General features: G+C 40.6%; 1 protein-coding gene across 2 annotated transcripts; it reads right to left on the bottom strand.

The window, feature by feature from the left end:
• Positions 1 to 10,425: 10,425 nt before the first annotated feature.
• Positions 10,426 to 16,032, bottom strand: LOC125429360 (urotensin-2 receptor-like). Of its 2 annotated transcripts, XM_048490421.1 has the most exons (4): positions 15,922 to 16,032; positions 15,478 to 15,513; positions 13,130 to 13,511; positions 10,426 to 12,632 (listed from the first exon to the last, which is right to left on the bottom strand). In XM_048490421.1, the coding sequence occupies exon 4, from the start codon at positions 12,557 to 12,559 to the stop codon at positions 11,426 to 11,428; it is 1,134 nt and encodes a 377-aa protein (XP_048346378.1). In that variant the 5' UTR covers positions 12,560 to 12,632; positions 13,130 to 13,511; positions 15,478 to 15,513; positions 15,922 to 16,032; the 3' UTR covers positions 10,426 to 11,425. The 2 variants fall into 2 exon arrangements, with proteins under 2 accessions (XP_048346378.1, XP_048346377.1); XM_048490420.1 differs by lacking the exon at positions 15,922 to 16,032 and having other exon boundaries at positions 15,478 to 15,654.
• Positions 16,033 to 18,011: the final 1,979 nt, after the last annotated feature.

An 18,011-nucleotide genomic window follows, 5' to 3' on the forward strand; every position in this document is an offset into this window, starting at 1 on the left:
AAAAAATGCAGGTACTATAAATAGAGTCAGTGAGAGTGCTGAGGGGTTCTTTTTGGGTCTTTTGGGTCTTTTTGGCTCTGTCTGTGAGCTTTTGTGCCTTCGGGTACGTTTTGTGGCAGAGTGAGGAGATTCCGCCAAGATTTCTCACTGCTGTTGTTTGTTAATAGCTGAGGAATCTATTAAGACATCTGAAACCCTGAGTCTGGAGGAGAGTGACCGCTACTCAGGTGTTTTGAGGGAAAACCTCTGACAAGTCTAAAAGTCTGTCCTCCACAGTTAACACCAGTCTTGGGAGGCCCAGTCCTGTGGCAGAGAGGCCAAATTTGGGATTGTGGGAGAGGGAGGCTGTTATGCCAGAATCCCACCGGGCGTAGACTGGGTGTTTTGTTTAGTGGTTAGGTACAGTGGACTAGAGTCTGTCAACAGAGAGTGTAAAACCTCTAAAGAAACATCTTTTCTGAAACATCTTTTTCTGAAGAAAAATCTTACTAAAGAGATCCTGCGAGTGTCTAGTAACGTTTTAAAACTTAAGTGAAGTGCCATTAACATCTCTGCAACCGCTAAGCTCTGAAATCATTAAATTCTGAAACCAACAAGCGTAAATCCTCTCAAGTTACCTGAGAAGCCTCTTTTAAGCCAGAAATAAACGTTTTAAGTTTTTATTCAGTTAAATCCGTTCCTGTCTCTATTTTTGTCTGTGTCTGTGTTCCCAAAAAGAGTGGTGACCATTTCATCAGTTTGTGTGGGCTATAGTAAAATATATTTTGGTGGCAGCGAAGAAAACCAAGCTAATTAATAGGAAGGTTCCTAAAACCTCTGACAGGAATCCTTCCTATAGAGCAGAATATAAGCCCCTTACGTTACACCCATCAGCTGTGGTGTGGGTACCAGCTTCTTAAAGGAATTGTTCCTTGCAGCTAACCCTAGTGTGGAGGGATTGTGTGGTGGGGTATATGTTTTGTCCACCTCACAGGGTGGAGTGGGGATCTGAGGCACATTTGCAGGTATCCAGGTAAAGGTCAATTGCAGTTGTACTTGCATCAATTGCAGTTGTACTGTTCCACAACTGAGAACTGTTCCATTTGCAATCACAAATGCAATATCCTCTGTTGAATATGTTTATTGAGTGCTAAAAGGGCCTTTCAGCTGGGTGCCCAGCCATTTGATATTTTAGCAAAATGATACACTAAAATACCCATTTTCAAATTGTAACTACTTATTTGCTAAACCTGTGTTTACCAAATTCATGTATTTATTCAGAAGATTGAAACTGCTTGAGGTAGTTCATTAGGTTAATACTTGATAAAATCATAAAAGCAGCATAATATAATTAAAATTAACAAAGCATTAAAAACCCAGCCATAGAAAACTCAGCCGTAAAAATCCAGACCTAGCCAGAGCATAAAAGCAGCAGCCTAAAATGATTGTTGTGGGACAGTTCTCAGGCTAGAAGCGCAGACTGTAACAAATTTTAATAGATGAAACCCCTTTTAAATTTTTTGGATAAAAAGAAATGTTTCAGTTCAGTGAAATCCTTAAAAGAGAGAAGATATCGACAGCTGCGAAACCAAGGCTTGTAAAGGACTAGGCAGGATTTAGATCTGGCTGTTCAGTTATGGAAAATGTTTTATCCTTGCTCACAAAGAAATGTGTGGGTGGAGTAGTCTGGCTTTCTGCCACCCATGTGGACATGAAGGTCAAACTTGATAGCACTGATAATTTAGAAGTGCTATGAGACAAACTTGGTAGTGAAATCTGAACCACCACTTACTAAACTTACTATATGAACTTGTTATAACTGTTTCTGCTTGAAAATACAGTATTACTTTTACCCAACATTGTCCACTCATTCAAGTTGTGCAGTAAGGATGTACTCTTGACCCATTTTTGTTAAATTTTTTTATAAACAACATTGCCATCGAGCTTAGCAGTACCAGGTTTCTCTCCTTCCCTGTGTGCCCCAGCCCCATTCCTACACATGAGCTGTGGACTCTTATCAGGTGAACTGGGTTTGTTTCCCCACTCTGCTGCATGAAGCCTGATGGGTGACCTTTGGCTAGTCACAGTCCTTTTTGAACTCCCTCAGCCCCACCTACCTCACTTAGTGCCTGTTGTGGGAGGTGAAGGGAAGACAGTCATAAGCCACTTTGAGACTCCTTATAGTAGAGAAAAGCAGGATATAAGAACCAACTACCACTACTGTTTATATAGGATGAAAGGCTTTTATTGAAAGCTGTTCTTCAAAATTGTAATGAAATCACTGAATATTAATTGTGATAAAAGCCTATGGACATGAAACAGATTTTCATGCTTAGCATATAAGTGTTTTAAAAACTGGACCAGAAACATATGTGGAAATTTCATTTCCAGATAAGACAATTGGGGAAAAAGTGATCTGCATTACAACTACTGAAGTTCAAGGATCTATGGAGCAAATAAATCTAAATGGTACCCTCTGTTTCTTTATCGTGAAGAAAGATGGGGGTACAATTCTTTATCTGAGCTCAACCATTTTTTGTCTTTCTGCAACCAAATATTGGATTTCCATTGGTTGAAAAAAGGGACCAACATTGTCTTTTAAATTAGTGCATCAAATTGTCTCTGTTTAATGGATCTCTCTGGAATATGCTTGCAGTCTATGAACTGTTACATTGACAGTCTAGGCATAAAAATGGCAGTTTTGGAAAACTCATTGTGTTTTGTGATACTGAAGAAATATCACAATGGCAGTACAATCAAAGGAGCAGAAATTTTCACTTGAAATTAATATATTTCTTACTAAGATAGAAAAGGCTGTTCCCCCGCCGATGGTACTATCTACTTAATATTCTACTAAGAAGATTGAGAGATAATACGAGAGGAATGGATATGAGGTGTTCCCCCTCCCCCCTTCATTGGTGCTGTTTACATATGAAATCCCTTTTTGGCAAATGTTGTTCAGCAGATGTCAGGAAGGAATTCTTGGCCAATCTGGCAGATTATGATTGACAGGAAAGAAGACTCTCTGAGGTATATTGCCTTTGTTTTTCCATTCCTGGGTTGCTTATAAGCATGGTCAAACTTCTTGGCACTCTTTTACTGAATTGGCAATGTGCAGAAATGTGAACAAGGGTGAACTCTTTTCAGCGAGGATTGCCAACACTGTGCTGCTTCTGGTTCATAAGAGTTGTACTGGAGGGGAAATTCTGTCAATTGTAGCTTCTCCCCTCAATACTGTGAAGAGAAAAGCCAAATCTGGCAAAGATACTCATGCTACGCAATTCCTAGGCATGTTTACTCGAAGGTAAGTAGGTAGAATGTTAGTGGTATGATTCTTTCTTATGAGTTTTTTTTTAAAAAACTCATAAGAAAGTTGCAGAAGACTGTGTTGGACAATAACCGGGGGAGCTTAATCCTCACTGTACCAGACACTGGTCTGCACAAAATGCAACCCCCACCCACCTACTTAACACAGCTGCCTGTCCATAGGGGAAGAAAACCTTGTCATCCAAATACCTTTTCTCCTGTGGGTGGGGAAGCCGCTTGTGGAAGATTTCAAATGTGGTCCCCATATCTTTTCCCCTTGTGTATGAGAAAACTATGTATAGCAGTTTTAAGGCAGAAAATAACTGGCAGATACAAGGTTAAACATCTTATACACATACTCCACTCATTAATGAAACTTCCCATTGCTTCTTTTGAAGCACTCAAGATAAATGATCACATGACTGTACCATTTACTTTGGCTTTAGGTCCACTTTGTTTAATGGGGTTACCATTACTGTAAATATGCATTGAATTGCAGCCTTAAAGGGTCATTTCTTAGGGTATAGACAGGCCAAATCATTGAAACCCCATTGTAGATTTGAATCTGGCCACTGCAATAATCAGATCAGAATGAAGATAAAACATAGCATTTGTGAAATTGTACTTTTTAGTAGACCAGGTAGCTATTCAAATGTTCTGCAAGTGTTTGACCCCAAGAGCTTTTCTTTCAGGTACTGAATGGAAAAAAATGAAATAGAATGAGGCCGCTTGAGATGATTTAATAATAAAAAAGCCTTCTGACTTAATTAAATTTTCACTTAGTCTTGCTCAGAGGAATAGGGTAGCTGTATCAACTGCTTTAATAAAAGATTAATTTCCCCTGTTCTGTGATTGCTACTTAGCCCACATACTTGAGGAGAGCTTCCCTGATTGCTTACAGTGGACGAACACAGGAATATCTTTTCCAAATACTATGAAGTGGAACACCTAACGCAAGTAGTTCTTGGTCTATTTTATGACTGCCATATAATTTTCTACTTGCTAACAGGGTTTTTGCTTGTGATCTCTAGAGCATAGACATGAGATCTTTAAACCTAGCCATGGAACAAAGCAGTTCCCTTCTTGTAAGGATATAGCATAGTACCTACCAGTAATTCAAATAACTCTTAGATACATTTTCTGATTTATAGTTAGCAATGGTTCTCAGGAGCAGACTGAGAACACAAACTGAATAAATCAGTGGAAGATCACAATCAGAAGAAACAAAGCCCACAAATGGGTTCTCGTAACTCCAGCGTAGAAACTGTATGATTCAGTCAGACAGCAGCACCCCACTTCCTTTTGGTCAACTTTTATGTATAGAATGAAATTGCTGTTGTATAACACAGTGCTCTGTTAAAACTGTCTGGGCCTTTGTGTGCTTTTGAAGGCACCAAACCCAAGTACAAAAAATAAACAACTTCCAGGATACGCTCTTTGTATCTGCTATTCTTTATCTGAAGATGGCCAATGGCAGATTCTTCAGAACAAGATGGAAATACACAGTAGACAATGAAAGTCAAATCTCTTTGCATGCTGGGATTGCACATGTTTGGACTTAATGCAATAAATAAATGCGAGTCCATGTTATACTGTAAACAAATAACCAGTGGCTTCCTATCTACTTGGACATTTCCTTTTATTCTCTTACCTTTACTTTTTTTTCAGCTGGGCTGTAAGAAGTACAGTTCTATATTCATATCATTTCTGCTTAACCTGCAATTCTCTTCACTGGAATTCATCCACTAGGATAGGCATTTGGAAATCAATGCCAACTGAGAATCTGAAGAAATAGATCTTTGCTCTATCTAACCCAATGAAGGGATCCTTGAATAGGGAACAAGTGACATTTCTCCTGTTTAATGATTTTTCTTGTGTGTTGTGACAGATCTCCTTTTGTTTTGATTATTTTTTCTTCTGCCCACCACCACTCTTGAGACTTATGGCTTGTTTCTTGTTTTCTTTCTGTCCCACACTTGGATAGTTGGTGGATCTGCCAAAACACTTTCCTTATATATAAGTTATAATATATAGCACAAGAGAAACTTATTGAAATAAAAATTCAAAATGGGTTTATTTGTCTCTTTAGGGGAAGAGATGGAAAAGTCAGGTTATAAAGGAGGTTTCAGAAAAATAAACTAGGCAGATTAAACAAGACAAAGGAATAAGAAAGCATATTTACAAAAATAAATATTTTGTAATCATGATGTATTTCACTGGCAGGTGTTGACACTTTTATATGTTCCAAGATAGATTTCACTTAGCAGTCACTACTTACTTGAACAAATATAAGCGTTTTGAAATAATAGTTCTTAAATTGGAAGAATTAGGAAGAAACACACAATTCCCCCAGTTTTCTTCCTTAAAACAAGTTAGAAATCACTCTATTCAGTTAGTAGCTATTTCCCTTAGCACAGATTAGGGATCATTCAGATTACTTAAGAGCCATTTCCCTTCGGAAAGGATGCTGAAATCACTCCCCTTGCACAGCCAGGATCCAACCTGATCCTAAACAAATATATTCCTCTCACTCCAGCTGCCACATTCAACTGTCAGTTATCAACTGTCAGTTCTTTTCATGATTTTTCCCAATTTTGACTTGTGGAATTTTTAGGTTTTTTCCCCTTTTTGAACCTTCTATGACTCGGATAATTCATCCCTAGGCAGCTATTCATCACATGTGTGTAACTTGAATTGTGCTGTAAATGGACACTTACCAGTTTACATGTCATAGCCACTGTATTCAACATTTTTGTCCTTTTTTCATAAGTGCGTCATGGGTAGGAAGGGGACAGTCAGTTTACAATTCACAGATACTATATTCAACATTTTTATATTTTATCGTGTGTGCATGGGAAGGGACAGGGACACACACTCATGCCCTAGTAAAATCAGTGAGATGAAATAGTGTTCCTATTTTGATTCCCTAAAGAATTTAAAAGTGATGATGGATACCACAATGATGGAATCCTACCTTTTGGATTCCAGACCATTACAGGAGAAAACAAGGGTGCTGTCTTACTAGAAGAGAAATGAATTCTGCTGTGAAGAACCAATAAGGCACCATAATTACTTTGCAGATGTCATTATCTAAGCTATTCATCCCTGCCTTCAAGGAAGAAGGCAGCTCTTTGTTAGACTTCAATTACTGTTTTCAACAACTCGTGTGCTGTGCTCACAGTTCATGTTTCCCAAGTTTTGAAACTGATTTATTATAGCAATGGAACTAAATTACCCTATCTGTTATTCTAGGCCCAGAAAGTTACCCTGCTTTGTTGTAAAATGACAGAAGGTGAAGTCAGTGGAGAAGGTGACTGTTGATGTGCCATCTTTATGCAAACTTACTCCAATCTAAGCCTATTGAAATCAAAGGTTCAATACCTTTGCATAGGACTGCACTGTCACAGAGAGAGAGAGATTTGTACATCAATATAAGCAGATATACATTTTACGTTGTTGGAACTGATTGCTAACTGATTACTGAAAAACTGATTACTGAAAAAATATTAATTTGCTAAAATATTTGTGTAGAATTCTCAGAACATCTATATTTTAAACAACATAATGTATAACTCTTGTACACATAATGAAAGGAGCCCCATGCACAGCATAGTAAGCTGCAGTATTGCAGTCAAAGCTCTGCTCACAACCTGAGTTCAACCTTGACAGAAGTCAGTTTCGCGTAGCTGACTCAAACTTCACTCAGCCTTCCATCCTTCCATGGTTGGTAAAATGAGTACCCAATTAGCCTGGAATAAGATGTAAATGAATGTGAAAGACAATGGCAAACCACCCCATAAACATAGTCTGCCTAGAAAATGTCATGATGTGACAGCAGTAATAACCTTTATCTTTTTACACATGATGATGTTATGGAATATTGATCACTGAGCTCAACCCAGATATGATTAAAACATGACTGTTCCTTAAATAATATATTAACAATTTTATCTAGCTAGTATGAAACTTCGAATTTCCCAGATGTTGCTATCCCTTGGTTTTTCCTATTATATATCTCCTTCTTAAACAAAAATTTTCCACTATTCTTGCCATTCCCCCTAGCTTATGCTGATAGTAACTCAGGCTAATTTTAATGTGATTTGGGCAGCACAATTTAGGGTGGGACATGAATCCCCCCTCTGGATGCAGCGCAGGCTGGGCACTTACGCCAGCAGAGGGGCAAATCTGCCGGCGCCCTGCAGTACCCAGCCACGACACCTGGCCTCATGCCAGTGCCTGCTTTTCACCCTCAACTACACCAGCATTCCGGGATGTTTTGGGGGCTGGCCTTAGTCGGTCTTCAGACCCCTCTCAGCCCTTGTGCTCTGGGGGAGCTGCTGGCAGAGATACACTGCATATTTCTGTTCTCCCCTATGGGGGAGTTGGACGGTTTTAAAAAACTTTTTCATACTTCCCACTCTCAAGCAGCGTGGTCCCCATTGTCTCAGTTCTGGATTGCACTGTGGCCAAATTCCCACTGAAAATTTAATCTAGATACAACCAAGTTTCAAAAGAATCAGCACCTTTTCATCCAGGTTCCAACATCCTCACTGCAGCATGTTTCTAGTGAAGACTAGGCCTGCCCTTGGGGGGCAATAGTTAATCTAGCAGCAGCAAAATTTCAGAGTATCTTTAAAAGACCCTCCTGATGATACCACCCAGGTTTGGTGAAGTTTGGTTCATGGGGGCAAAGTTATGGACCCTCAAATGTGTAGCCTCCATCTCCTACTAGCTCCCATTGGAAACAATGGGGGATGGGGCACCCCATTTGGTAGTCCATAGCTTTGGACTCCCTGGACCAAACTTCACAAAACCTGGGTGGTATTTGTAGGAGACTCTCCTGATGATACCACCCAGGTTTGCTGAAATTTGGTTCATGGGGGCCAAGGTTATGGACCCTCAAATGTGTAGCCCCCATCTTTGATTAGCTCCCATTGAAGTGTTTTTTTTTTTCCAAAAAGGTGCATATGCTAGCAGGTCCAGGGAAATCCCGTGATAAGTGGGGGGAGGAACGCCAGAAACGGGACTGATCTTTGTTCCGTGGTTCGACTGAATGCTTACCTCATCTCCTGGCTTCCAGCTCATTGCAGAGGCCAGGCGACATGCCCCTGCAGGCTGGAGCGACAGCTCTGGAGACGAGGTAAGCGTTCAGGGACAGTAAGTCAGGAGACGAGGTAAGCGTTCAGGGACGGTGCAGGGGAAATGGCGCCTTTCAGCTGTTGCCATTCACACAGCAGCGGTTGGAAGACGCTGTTTCCAAAAAACCTCGCTCAGGGAGGGAGGTTCGGAAGCAGCGTCTTCGCGCTGCTCGGGGGTTGCGAGGCCGGCCATGCAAACCCCTCCCCAGGGATGCTGTTTTTAGCGTCACTGGGGCGCTCTTTACTGCCCGTGCAGAAAGGGCCTCTGTTTCAGGAGACTTTCCTGCTCAATGGGATAAAGTGTTATGTGGCTCAGATTACTGGGGTATCTGTGTTGGTTATTTTCCCATGGGATCTGGTGGGCCACTGCGAGTAGCAGAGTGCTGGACTAGATGGACTCTGGTCTGATCCAGCAGGCTAGTTCTTATGTTCTTATGGGTCATGAATATAGCCAAAATAGGTGAACTGTAATTTGTCTTGATCAAAAAGATCATTGCAAACCAGAAACAGAGCTGGCCTAGTCTTCCAGCTAAACTTGCCAAATATGGAGTCTAAAGCCCCTGAATAGAATAGCCTTAGAGAGGGCTAAAAAACAAAGATGTTACACAATGACATGTCCTTTTGTAAACTAGAAAGAATCTAACCCATATCAAGAGATAATATGTGTTGGGGCCTCATTGCAAGAGGCATGTGAGAATGGCAACAATGTCTGACTTCGCAGGTATGAAGAAATAGTACAAAGATGGTGTGTATTGCCTTGGGGTCAACAGGTATTCATATGTATGAGAAACTTGTAATCATGAGTTTAAAATGTATTTTGTTAACTGACCATAAGTCAGTTGTGATTTGATGGCACTTCACACCCACACATGCATAATTAAAAGAAGCAAGAATTACTAAGCTTTAAAATATTTTTCAAGGAGATATTCCAGTATGGATAACTTTGTGTCTGATATTGTAGGATAAACAGCCAAGAAGGTGTGCCCTTATCAAGTGGGATAGCTAGCTATTCTAAGGCAATTATTTTAAAAACCTATAAATATGGGAATTGGAATAGATTAGGAGGGCCTTCTTTGAAGGGGCTTCTTGCTTATGATCTACTTATCTTTGGGTAAATATTTTAATAGAGATTTTATCCTTTAGTTATCTATGTAGCAGCAATGGGTACTATTATTTTCTTTTGAGTTAATCATTGTTAAAACACATACAGTTTTGTTGTAAAAAGGATAAAATTAAAACAAAGATTCTCTAATAGTATTAGTTGTTTACTATACACAAAATAAACCATACATCTTATTGAGGTGTACTTCTTGTCATAAGAACATAAGAACAAACCAGCTGGATCAGACCAGAGTCCATCTAGTCCAGCTCTCTGCTACTCGCAGTGGCCCACCAGGTGCCTTTGGGAGCTCACATGCAGGATGTGAAAGCAATGGCCTTCTTCGGCTGCTGCTCCCGATCACCTGGTCTGTTAAGGCATTTGCAATCTCAGATCAAAGAGGATCAAGATTGGTAGCCATAAATCGACTTCTCCTCCATAAATCTGTCCAAGCCCCTTTTAAAGCTATCCAAGTTAGTGGCCATCACCACCTCCTGTGGCAGCATATTCCAAACACCAATCACATGTTGCGTGAAGAAGTGTTTCCTTTTATTAGTCCTAATTCTTCCCCCCAGCATTTTCAATGTATGCCCCCTGGTTCTAGTATTGTGAGAAAGAGAGAAAAATGTCTCTCTGTTAACATTTTCTACCCCATGCATAATTTTATAGACTTCAATCATATCCCCCCTCAGATGTCTCCTCTCCAAACTAAAGAGTCCCAAACGCTGCAGCCTCTCCTCATAGGGAAGGTGCTCCAGTCCCTCAATCATCCTTGTTGCCCTTCTCTGCACTTTTTCTATCTCTTCAATATCCTTTTTGAGATGTGGTGATCAGAACTGAAGACAGTACTCCAAGTGCGGTCGCACCACTGCTTTATATAAGGGCATGACAATCTTTGCAGTTTTATTATCAATTCCTTTCCTAATTATCCCCAGCATAGAGTTTGCCTTTTTCACAGCTGCCATGCATTGAGCTGACATTCCCATGGGAATGTCAGGAATGAAATGATTTGATGCCTAGGACTTTTTAAGTGCACAACTATATCTGCTTCAAACCTCACCAGAGGCATATAGAACAATGACTATCTGCCCATTGACAGCACCTGCCTGGTTCGCAGATATGATAGCTGCAAGAATGATTTAGTGCAATCGAACATCATTTTATCAACATATAGTTATTTTAAGCACTCTATTACACCAAGGTCCAAGAATATTCTTTGTATATGAGGATGTTATTTTGTATTTCTTTTTAGTGCTTAAATTTATTTTTCCTGAATGGATCTTACCTTTGTTTAATATTACTTGGTTTGACACTGTTTGTTCTTACACACACAGTTCATTTATTTGTCCTTAACAATATTTAAATCCTTAATTCACCTCCAGTCAAGGGGGCTCCAAGCAGTTTAAAAATAGTAAGCATCAAAATAACATCACAAAAATCGTTAAAACCAAAACAGTGAAATCACATTACCAAACAACCCTTTAGCAAGCCTTTACCAAAATAAAAAAAAATGCAACTGTACAACTGAAAAATTAGCCTTTTTCTAAATGCTCCTCTGGCTAATTTCCTATATCTGAAAGGAGAAGGTGCTTTTTTTCACAGACAACAACTTAAGACATTTTGCAAACATCGGTACAATAACTTAAGATGGCATAATGGAATAGCTAGAGGAATTCTTAAAGTATGCATTACATGTGCTTGTGATTTACTGTTTCTGGAAGGAACACATCACAGAATTATTACAAAGGCAGCAAGCAATAGAAGTATGCCTTTAGGAGAACACAGTCCAAAGCTATGCCTATTTTTGATGCCTCTTGCCAAATTTCTGAGCGTTGGCCACCTTCAATGCATATTTTCTGTCTAGGCTGACGATGGTTAATATTTGAATGAATGTTTTTTTTCTTCAGACACTGTTATTTCCACCAGGGATAGGAGAAAGCACAACTGTCTCAGTGTAGTGCTGGCTGCAGGAGGACAATGACCTCCCAGAGATTCTCTGAAACCTGTTCCTCCTCTGAAAATATCCATTGCTGCTATTAAATGAACGTTGCCTATTTCTCAAGTACTCTTTGTAGTTTTTGGTCAGCAAGGTATAGAGAAAAGGGTTGATGCAACTGTTGCTGTAAGTCAGGCATGTGGTTAGATAGTTGATGTTCCTCAAGGTCTTCTGAGAAACTGGGAAGTATTCACAATACTGAGAAATTAGTTGCCATATCCAGAAAGGCAAAAAACAAGCCCAGAAGACCAGTACTATAGTAAAAATTAAATATAATACTTTTTGGTTGGGAAGCCGCTTGGTCTGTTTGAAAGAAGTGGTTTGGGACACCCAGTAAGTTCTTGCCAGTTTAATATAAAGGTACCCGATTATTACCCCTGGACCCACAATGCTGGTGCAGAAGAGGATAGTGATATAGATCTTGGAGGACAGTTTGCTCCAGGTAGGAAGGCAGATTTTCTTGTTTCCTTGTACCAGCTTTATCATGAGAAGCATAGGGAGTGTGAGAAGCAGAGACACTATCCAGATTACAATGGCAATGGCTTTCCGATAACTCTTAGATCTCTTCACAGTATCCAGAGGCTTCAGCACTGCAAAGTACCTCTCTGTACTCATTACCATCAAAGTGAAGATGCTTGCGTGCATTGTTAGGAAATCCAAACTAAAAAGGATCCGGCATCCAATATCACCAAAGTACCATTCCTGAAGAAAATATGTCCCAACAACAAAAGGGATGGTGAGAAGGTACAAAAGGTCTGCTAGGGCGAGATTGATGATATAGATGTACATAGAAGCTGAGTACCTCAGATAGTGGCCCATCACTACTAAAGTATATATATTGCCAGTCACGCCAATAATGCACATAACAGAGAGGATAGTCCCAATGGTACATGTGGCTATGATGTCTTCCATGGAACTGGAGCTGACTGTTGAGGCATTATCCCCAGTAGCATTGTAGGAAATGTTGGGGCTGATTCTGAGTGAGCTGCCTTTGTCTGTGACCATGGCCATTCTCACGGTTGATGAGAATGTGGCCTCCATCTTCTTGAGTGATCTAACTCAACATACCTTGAGCAGTCTAGAGTGAGTTTGTTCCAACTGAGAATATTTTGCACTGTATGAAGGAGGAGAAAAGGAGACAGTTTATTGCATTTATAGTAGACTTATCCAATCAGAAGCTGTGTGGTAGTAAGATTGATCTTAACTATATAGATGGCGGTAACAGGCAACTATTTCCCCAGGCAATAGTACTAGGCATGTTTTGAACCAGTACTTAAAAGCTCCTGATCATCTGGTGCCATCTTCCTTCTGTCTGCCTCCTTTCTCCCTTCTTAAGCATGGGACTGTAGTTAAGTTGGGGACAAAATGTTGCATCAAATCTGGAGCTGGGGGGAACAAGTTAGAGCAAATCCTGTTTAAGTAATTGCCTAAGGATGGGTGACCTGAAACATAAGCCCTGTGTGCTCTTCCAAAATCTGCTAAACCAATTGAACTAGAGTTATTAAAGGGTACAGTAGGCATGCACGCTACCTACAATAGCAGGTCTACAGTACTACCTCCAAATCACTGAAAAATCCCAGTTCAGCATGATATAACATAGTCATAACTCACCATATCCCCTGATGACCCAGTGATGGAAATGACTTGTATGTTTTCTGGGAACTCCCGCAGTGATACGTGGGTACACCTAAAGGCCAGTTCCTACAGCCAAAAGATACCTTGCTTTTTCACTGTGTCCATGTAGGGTGCCATGAACTGATGATATCAGTGCTATCTCCACCGCTGAAGAGGCACTTTTTAAAGCCGACGTGATGACCAGAACAATCGCTATGGCGTACGAGTTTGCCATCTCCGAAAGAATGTTTTCCTGCATGCTCCTCTCCTTTCAGGACAGAATTGCAGTTTATTTTGCAGTATGCGGTGAATGCTGGTGTAATGTTTCATATTCTCAAGTATCATGAAAGTTCTCTGTGATGCTTCATCTCCACATTTTCTAAAAAAAAACAATGTAGAAACCATAAAAACATCTACCACACATACTACTGGTTTGGATATCTAATTGTTAGGGTTTTGTCAGGCCTTCTAGGAAGCTTACAGCCCAATCCAGTTCCAGGAGGCAGCTGGGGATGGCATTGTTGCCACACAGCCCCAACCACTCCAGAAAACTTTCAGGCAGCAAAAAAAAACAACAACTGAAAAACCTCAGCTGACTGAAAGTCCTCTAGAGGGCTTAAGGAAGTTATGCCACCCAAAAGGGTGGCATGAGTCTATCAACCCTCCCACCAGTACTCCCAGGGGCAAAGCCTGGTGGAAGACAACTAGTGTTGGGTCCCCCTCAAAAATGCTCCAAACCACTTACTTTCTCCCGCCCAAACCACTTACTTTCATTTCCACTGCTTATACCCACCATTTTGTGTGCTGTAGCAGATGCTCCGTGAAGATTCCCCATGGAGGTTTCCTCTGCTTGCAGCTCAATTGTTTGCTATTTCACTGTATAAGGTAGATGAATAAAGTTTGTTTTGCCTAATGATCTCGTGCACCTGCTGTTTTTCCTTTTTTATTTTGAGGGGGATATTTTATTTTGAGGGGGATTGCAGCTTCTCTAATCATGTGTCCATGTCTTAGCAGACATCCCCCTCTAAACAAAACAAAACAAAAAGGAAAACGACACATGCATGGGATTGCTAGGTAAAAACAAACTTTATTCATCTACTTTTTACAATGAAATAGCAAACAGATGAGCTGCAAGCAGGGAAACCTCCATGGAGAATCTCTACGGAGAGTGTGCTTCAGTACACAAAATGGTGGGCACCATTGTGAAATTGACAAGAGCTCTGTGCAGCAGGTGGGAAAAAAAGATCTGTTTTGGTTGTGTTCTCCCGCACTTTACGAACACAAAATGCCCAAATGGATCTTTTTGTAATGTCCTAAGGATGTTATATTTATGCTGTGCAGAATCTACCACTGAGAGCGTTAGTTCAGAGTGGGAATTTGAATCAAGGTCCTAGTTCAATACCAACCATTGTATCACATCCCTGAAATTTCCCAGTCTTTATTTAATACTCCTCAGGGCCCCATTGTAATAGATTCCATTTAGGCTTTTCATTGTGAGGGGAAATCCCTGTTTGGGAAAGAGCAGGCATTGTGCTAGTAGTAAAAAAAATCTGTTACCCATCACCTAGGGCAGTCCCTTACAACACAAAACCATTGTAATACAGCAGAGACAATTCATATAAAATCATTTGTTCCTTTCATATTGGCATTTGTTTCTGTAGGGAGATGCAGGAGAGCTGTTTTGTTTTTGCATTAAATTAGTTTACCACTCTCAGTAACGGCTGTCATTTCCTGCAAGCCTCAAAGCAATATTTGCAATTCTCATCAAAAATAATAGCTTTGTGATGCATTTCCAGGCAATTTGATTGATAGATACCTAGAAAATTAGGGCCAGAGGGTTCATCTACCGGTGTAATCTCTGGTTTTCTACTGACTTATGAAGCCTGATCACTTGCATGTGTTCAGAGATCTAAGTCCCACTGAGTTCAAAGGGAGTTATTATTCCCAAGTAAATATTCATAGGATTTCAGTCTGAGTCTAAACACCGAACAATTCTACTCCTCCTCACATATCCATTCTATTAATTTATTATGATATGAACTCTATTTGGGAATATGTTCAAGTTCCAAATAATCACTTTGCAATAACTGAAAATACACACCTTCCTGAGCTGTTGTATGGTGCAGAGTAGAAGGACTGCCTATAATGAGGCATACATATAAACACACAAGCACATACAGAAGCACCCTAAAAATCATTTGTGTTTACATTTTGTATCAAACAGCACCCCATAATAGAAATGATCCTTCCAACATTTCAGCTACACCTTTACCCGCAGGTTATCACCCAGCTAAACTATACACATTTCAAAGAGTTATAAGAAAACTGAAATTCCAGATCCAAACCTGACTTCAGTGAAATCCAGTTGTTGAAGTTTCTTCCTGTGGAAAAAAATTATTTTAAACAACAGAAGGCTTGACTGGAATGTGTCTCAAGGATCTTCACAGACACAAAGAAGAACACAACCCACTGCTCTGAGCATCTGGAATGGTTACATGAAAGACAAGAGAGTCTGCTATCTAGCCAAGTATGTTTGAAATCTGTGCCCTCCCAATCCTTGAATTCGCTCATGCCTGCTATTTATGCTGCTCAGTGACGTTCAGCATAGTGTAACTGCAACTGCAGCGAGCTCAATAGGATTCTTTTTTAAAGCAGCAGCTTTCTAAAAACCAAGGCTGGTTGTGTGACCCGCTAGTCTGCTAGAGAAGAAGCCAAGCAATCTTGCAGACCTCTTTCTCCTTAGAACAAGCATCTTCTCTAATCACATGGGGAGGGGGGATCCCACATACTTCTCAAAGGCTTTGGAATAGGTAAGTCTGGATTGTCAAGGAGTGGTCTTCAATAGAAGGCAGCACTAACTTCTTTTGACAAAATTGTCCACAAGCTTGTCAGCAATGAATTCTCAAAAGGCACCGAGGTTTGTTGAAGCTGGAGAATTTATAGACAAGTGATCCTCTGTGAGGGTATCAGGAGTGACATCTTTTCATCATTTTGTCTCCATGATAATAAACAGCTGTCTGACTTCTTTAGGGTTATGCTAATTTGTTTCTTTTAAAATGTGGCTTGGCTTTGGAAAAATAAAGGCAGCTAGACAGATCAGAAGACTGATCGGAAGACACAGCTCATTTTAGAAGGATGGATTTGGGTGGGAGATGGGGATGATTTTTAAAGGAGATTTTAGGATGGCTTTACATGGTTGTATTTTATAGTGTTTTTATGATTGTACCATGCCCAGGGACTGTGGAAATGGGTGGGCAATATCACAGTAAATGAAGTAGTAAATAGTAAGAAGTGAAAGAATAAGTAAATCAGAGTAAGTAAAGTAAGTAGAGTAGAGTAGAGAGTAAGTAGAGTAAGAAGTAAGTAAGTAGAGTAGTCATTAAGTAAGAAGTAAATTGAGTAGAAAAAGTGATTCAGCCATCCTGGACTATCTATCCAGCCTAGCTTTTCTACTTTTTGGTCTCCCCTTTTATTGTTCTTTCTGGGTTGCTGATGCCTCCTATCCTCAAAGAGTATGTTCTGCTAAAGGATTAATACTTTAGTACTCTTTACTGCATGGCTGTTAGAAGGCTTCACTTTGCCATTGCATCTCCCACTTTCTTTGTCTGGCCGTCACAGGTACCAACAGATGGATAAGCACTCTGGGGACCGCGGAATCAACCTCAATCTCCCTTGCTTCTCATTGGTCACTATGTCCAGACATGCATGAAATTATTCTAGAGATCAGGTCAGTAATATCCAGGTTATAGAAGTATTCAATGAAGTCATACAAACTCAAGCATGCCTCTTTAGGCAGCAAATCTGAAGAAGATCCAATGAAAAGTGATCTAGCTGTGTATTCTCTGCCATGTTCTTTACTTATCCCTAAGATGTTAAGCTAAGGAAAGGTCCCTTCTCATGGAGTCACAAGCATTTGGAAAGGGTTCATACTTCTGTCCATAGCCAGGGTTCCATTCGTAGGGTTGCCAACCTCCAGGTGGTCGCTGGCGATCTCCCAAAATTATAGTTGATTTTCAAACTACAGAAATCAGTTGCCCTGGAGAAACTGGTTGCTTGGGAGAGGCAAATGTATGGTATTATACCCCAATGAGGTCCCTCCACTCCTATGTGCAGAGGTGGGATCCAGAAGGTTCTCACAGGTTACTAGTGAGAGTAGGTTACTAATTATTTGTGTGTGTCGAGAGGGGGTTACTAATTGGTGATTTTGCCACATGATTTTTGCCTTAGTTACGCCCCTCCTCTCAGCAGTAGCGCGCAGAACTTGAAGCAGTCTAGCAGGAGGTGCACCAGCGTGTGTGGCAGCCTACGCCTGCGTGCATTCGTTTCCCGCCCAAGGACCGGTGCAGCGGCTGCATCCTTGCCACAGCCCCGCCCAGGAATGCCCCGCCCAGCCTCATTGGTGCTATGCCACAATTTGAATCCCACAACCATGGGAACCTGTTACTAAAATTTTTGGATCCCACCACTGCCTATATGCTCTCCAGGCTCTATTCCTCTATCCCTAGGAATTTCCCACACCAGAGTTGGTGTCCCTATCCATTTGCTGTGTTAAGAAAAACAGTCAGCATTCCTACTGAAAAAAAGTTGAAGTCCCCATGTCTGAGCAGTTGGCTAAGAAAAATGGAGGAAAAAGAATCTTCCTTTTCTGTGGTCCGGGGTCCTAACATCCCTTTCAATCCTCCCACTCTCTAACAGTAAATCTTCTGCCTTTCTTGTTCTTGAGTGAAGGTGTCATTTGACCATTTGTCTTTCAAGTCTCTGTAGTGGAGATGGGACTGGCACTATCCCTTTGTTCTTTCTTTGACTACTTTACCTGCAGATCTTTGTTCTTTCTTTGTTCTTTGTTCTTTCTTTGACTACTTTACCTGCAGATCTAAAA

This window comes from Sphaerodactylus townsendi, linkage group LG03 (genome assembly GCF_021028975.2).
Source record: "Sphaerodactylus townsendi isolate TG3544 linkage group LG03, MPM_Stown_v2.3, whole genome shotgun sequence".
NCBI lineage: Eukaryota > Metazoa > Chordata > Lepidosauria > Squamata > Sphaerodactylidae > Sphaerodactylus > Sphaerodactylus townsendi.

Coding starts and splice junctions, on each gene's coding strand:
- LOC125429360 (XM_048490421.1), bottom strand. CDS start 12,559: ATGGAGGCCACATTCTCATCAACCGTGAGAATGGCCATGGTCACAGAC.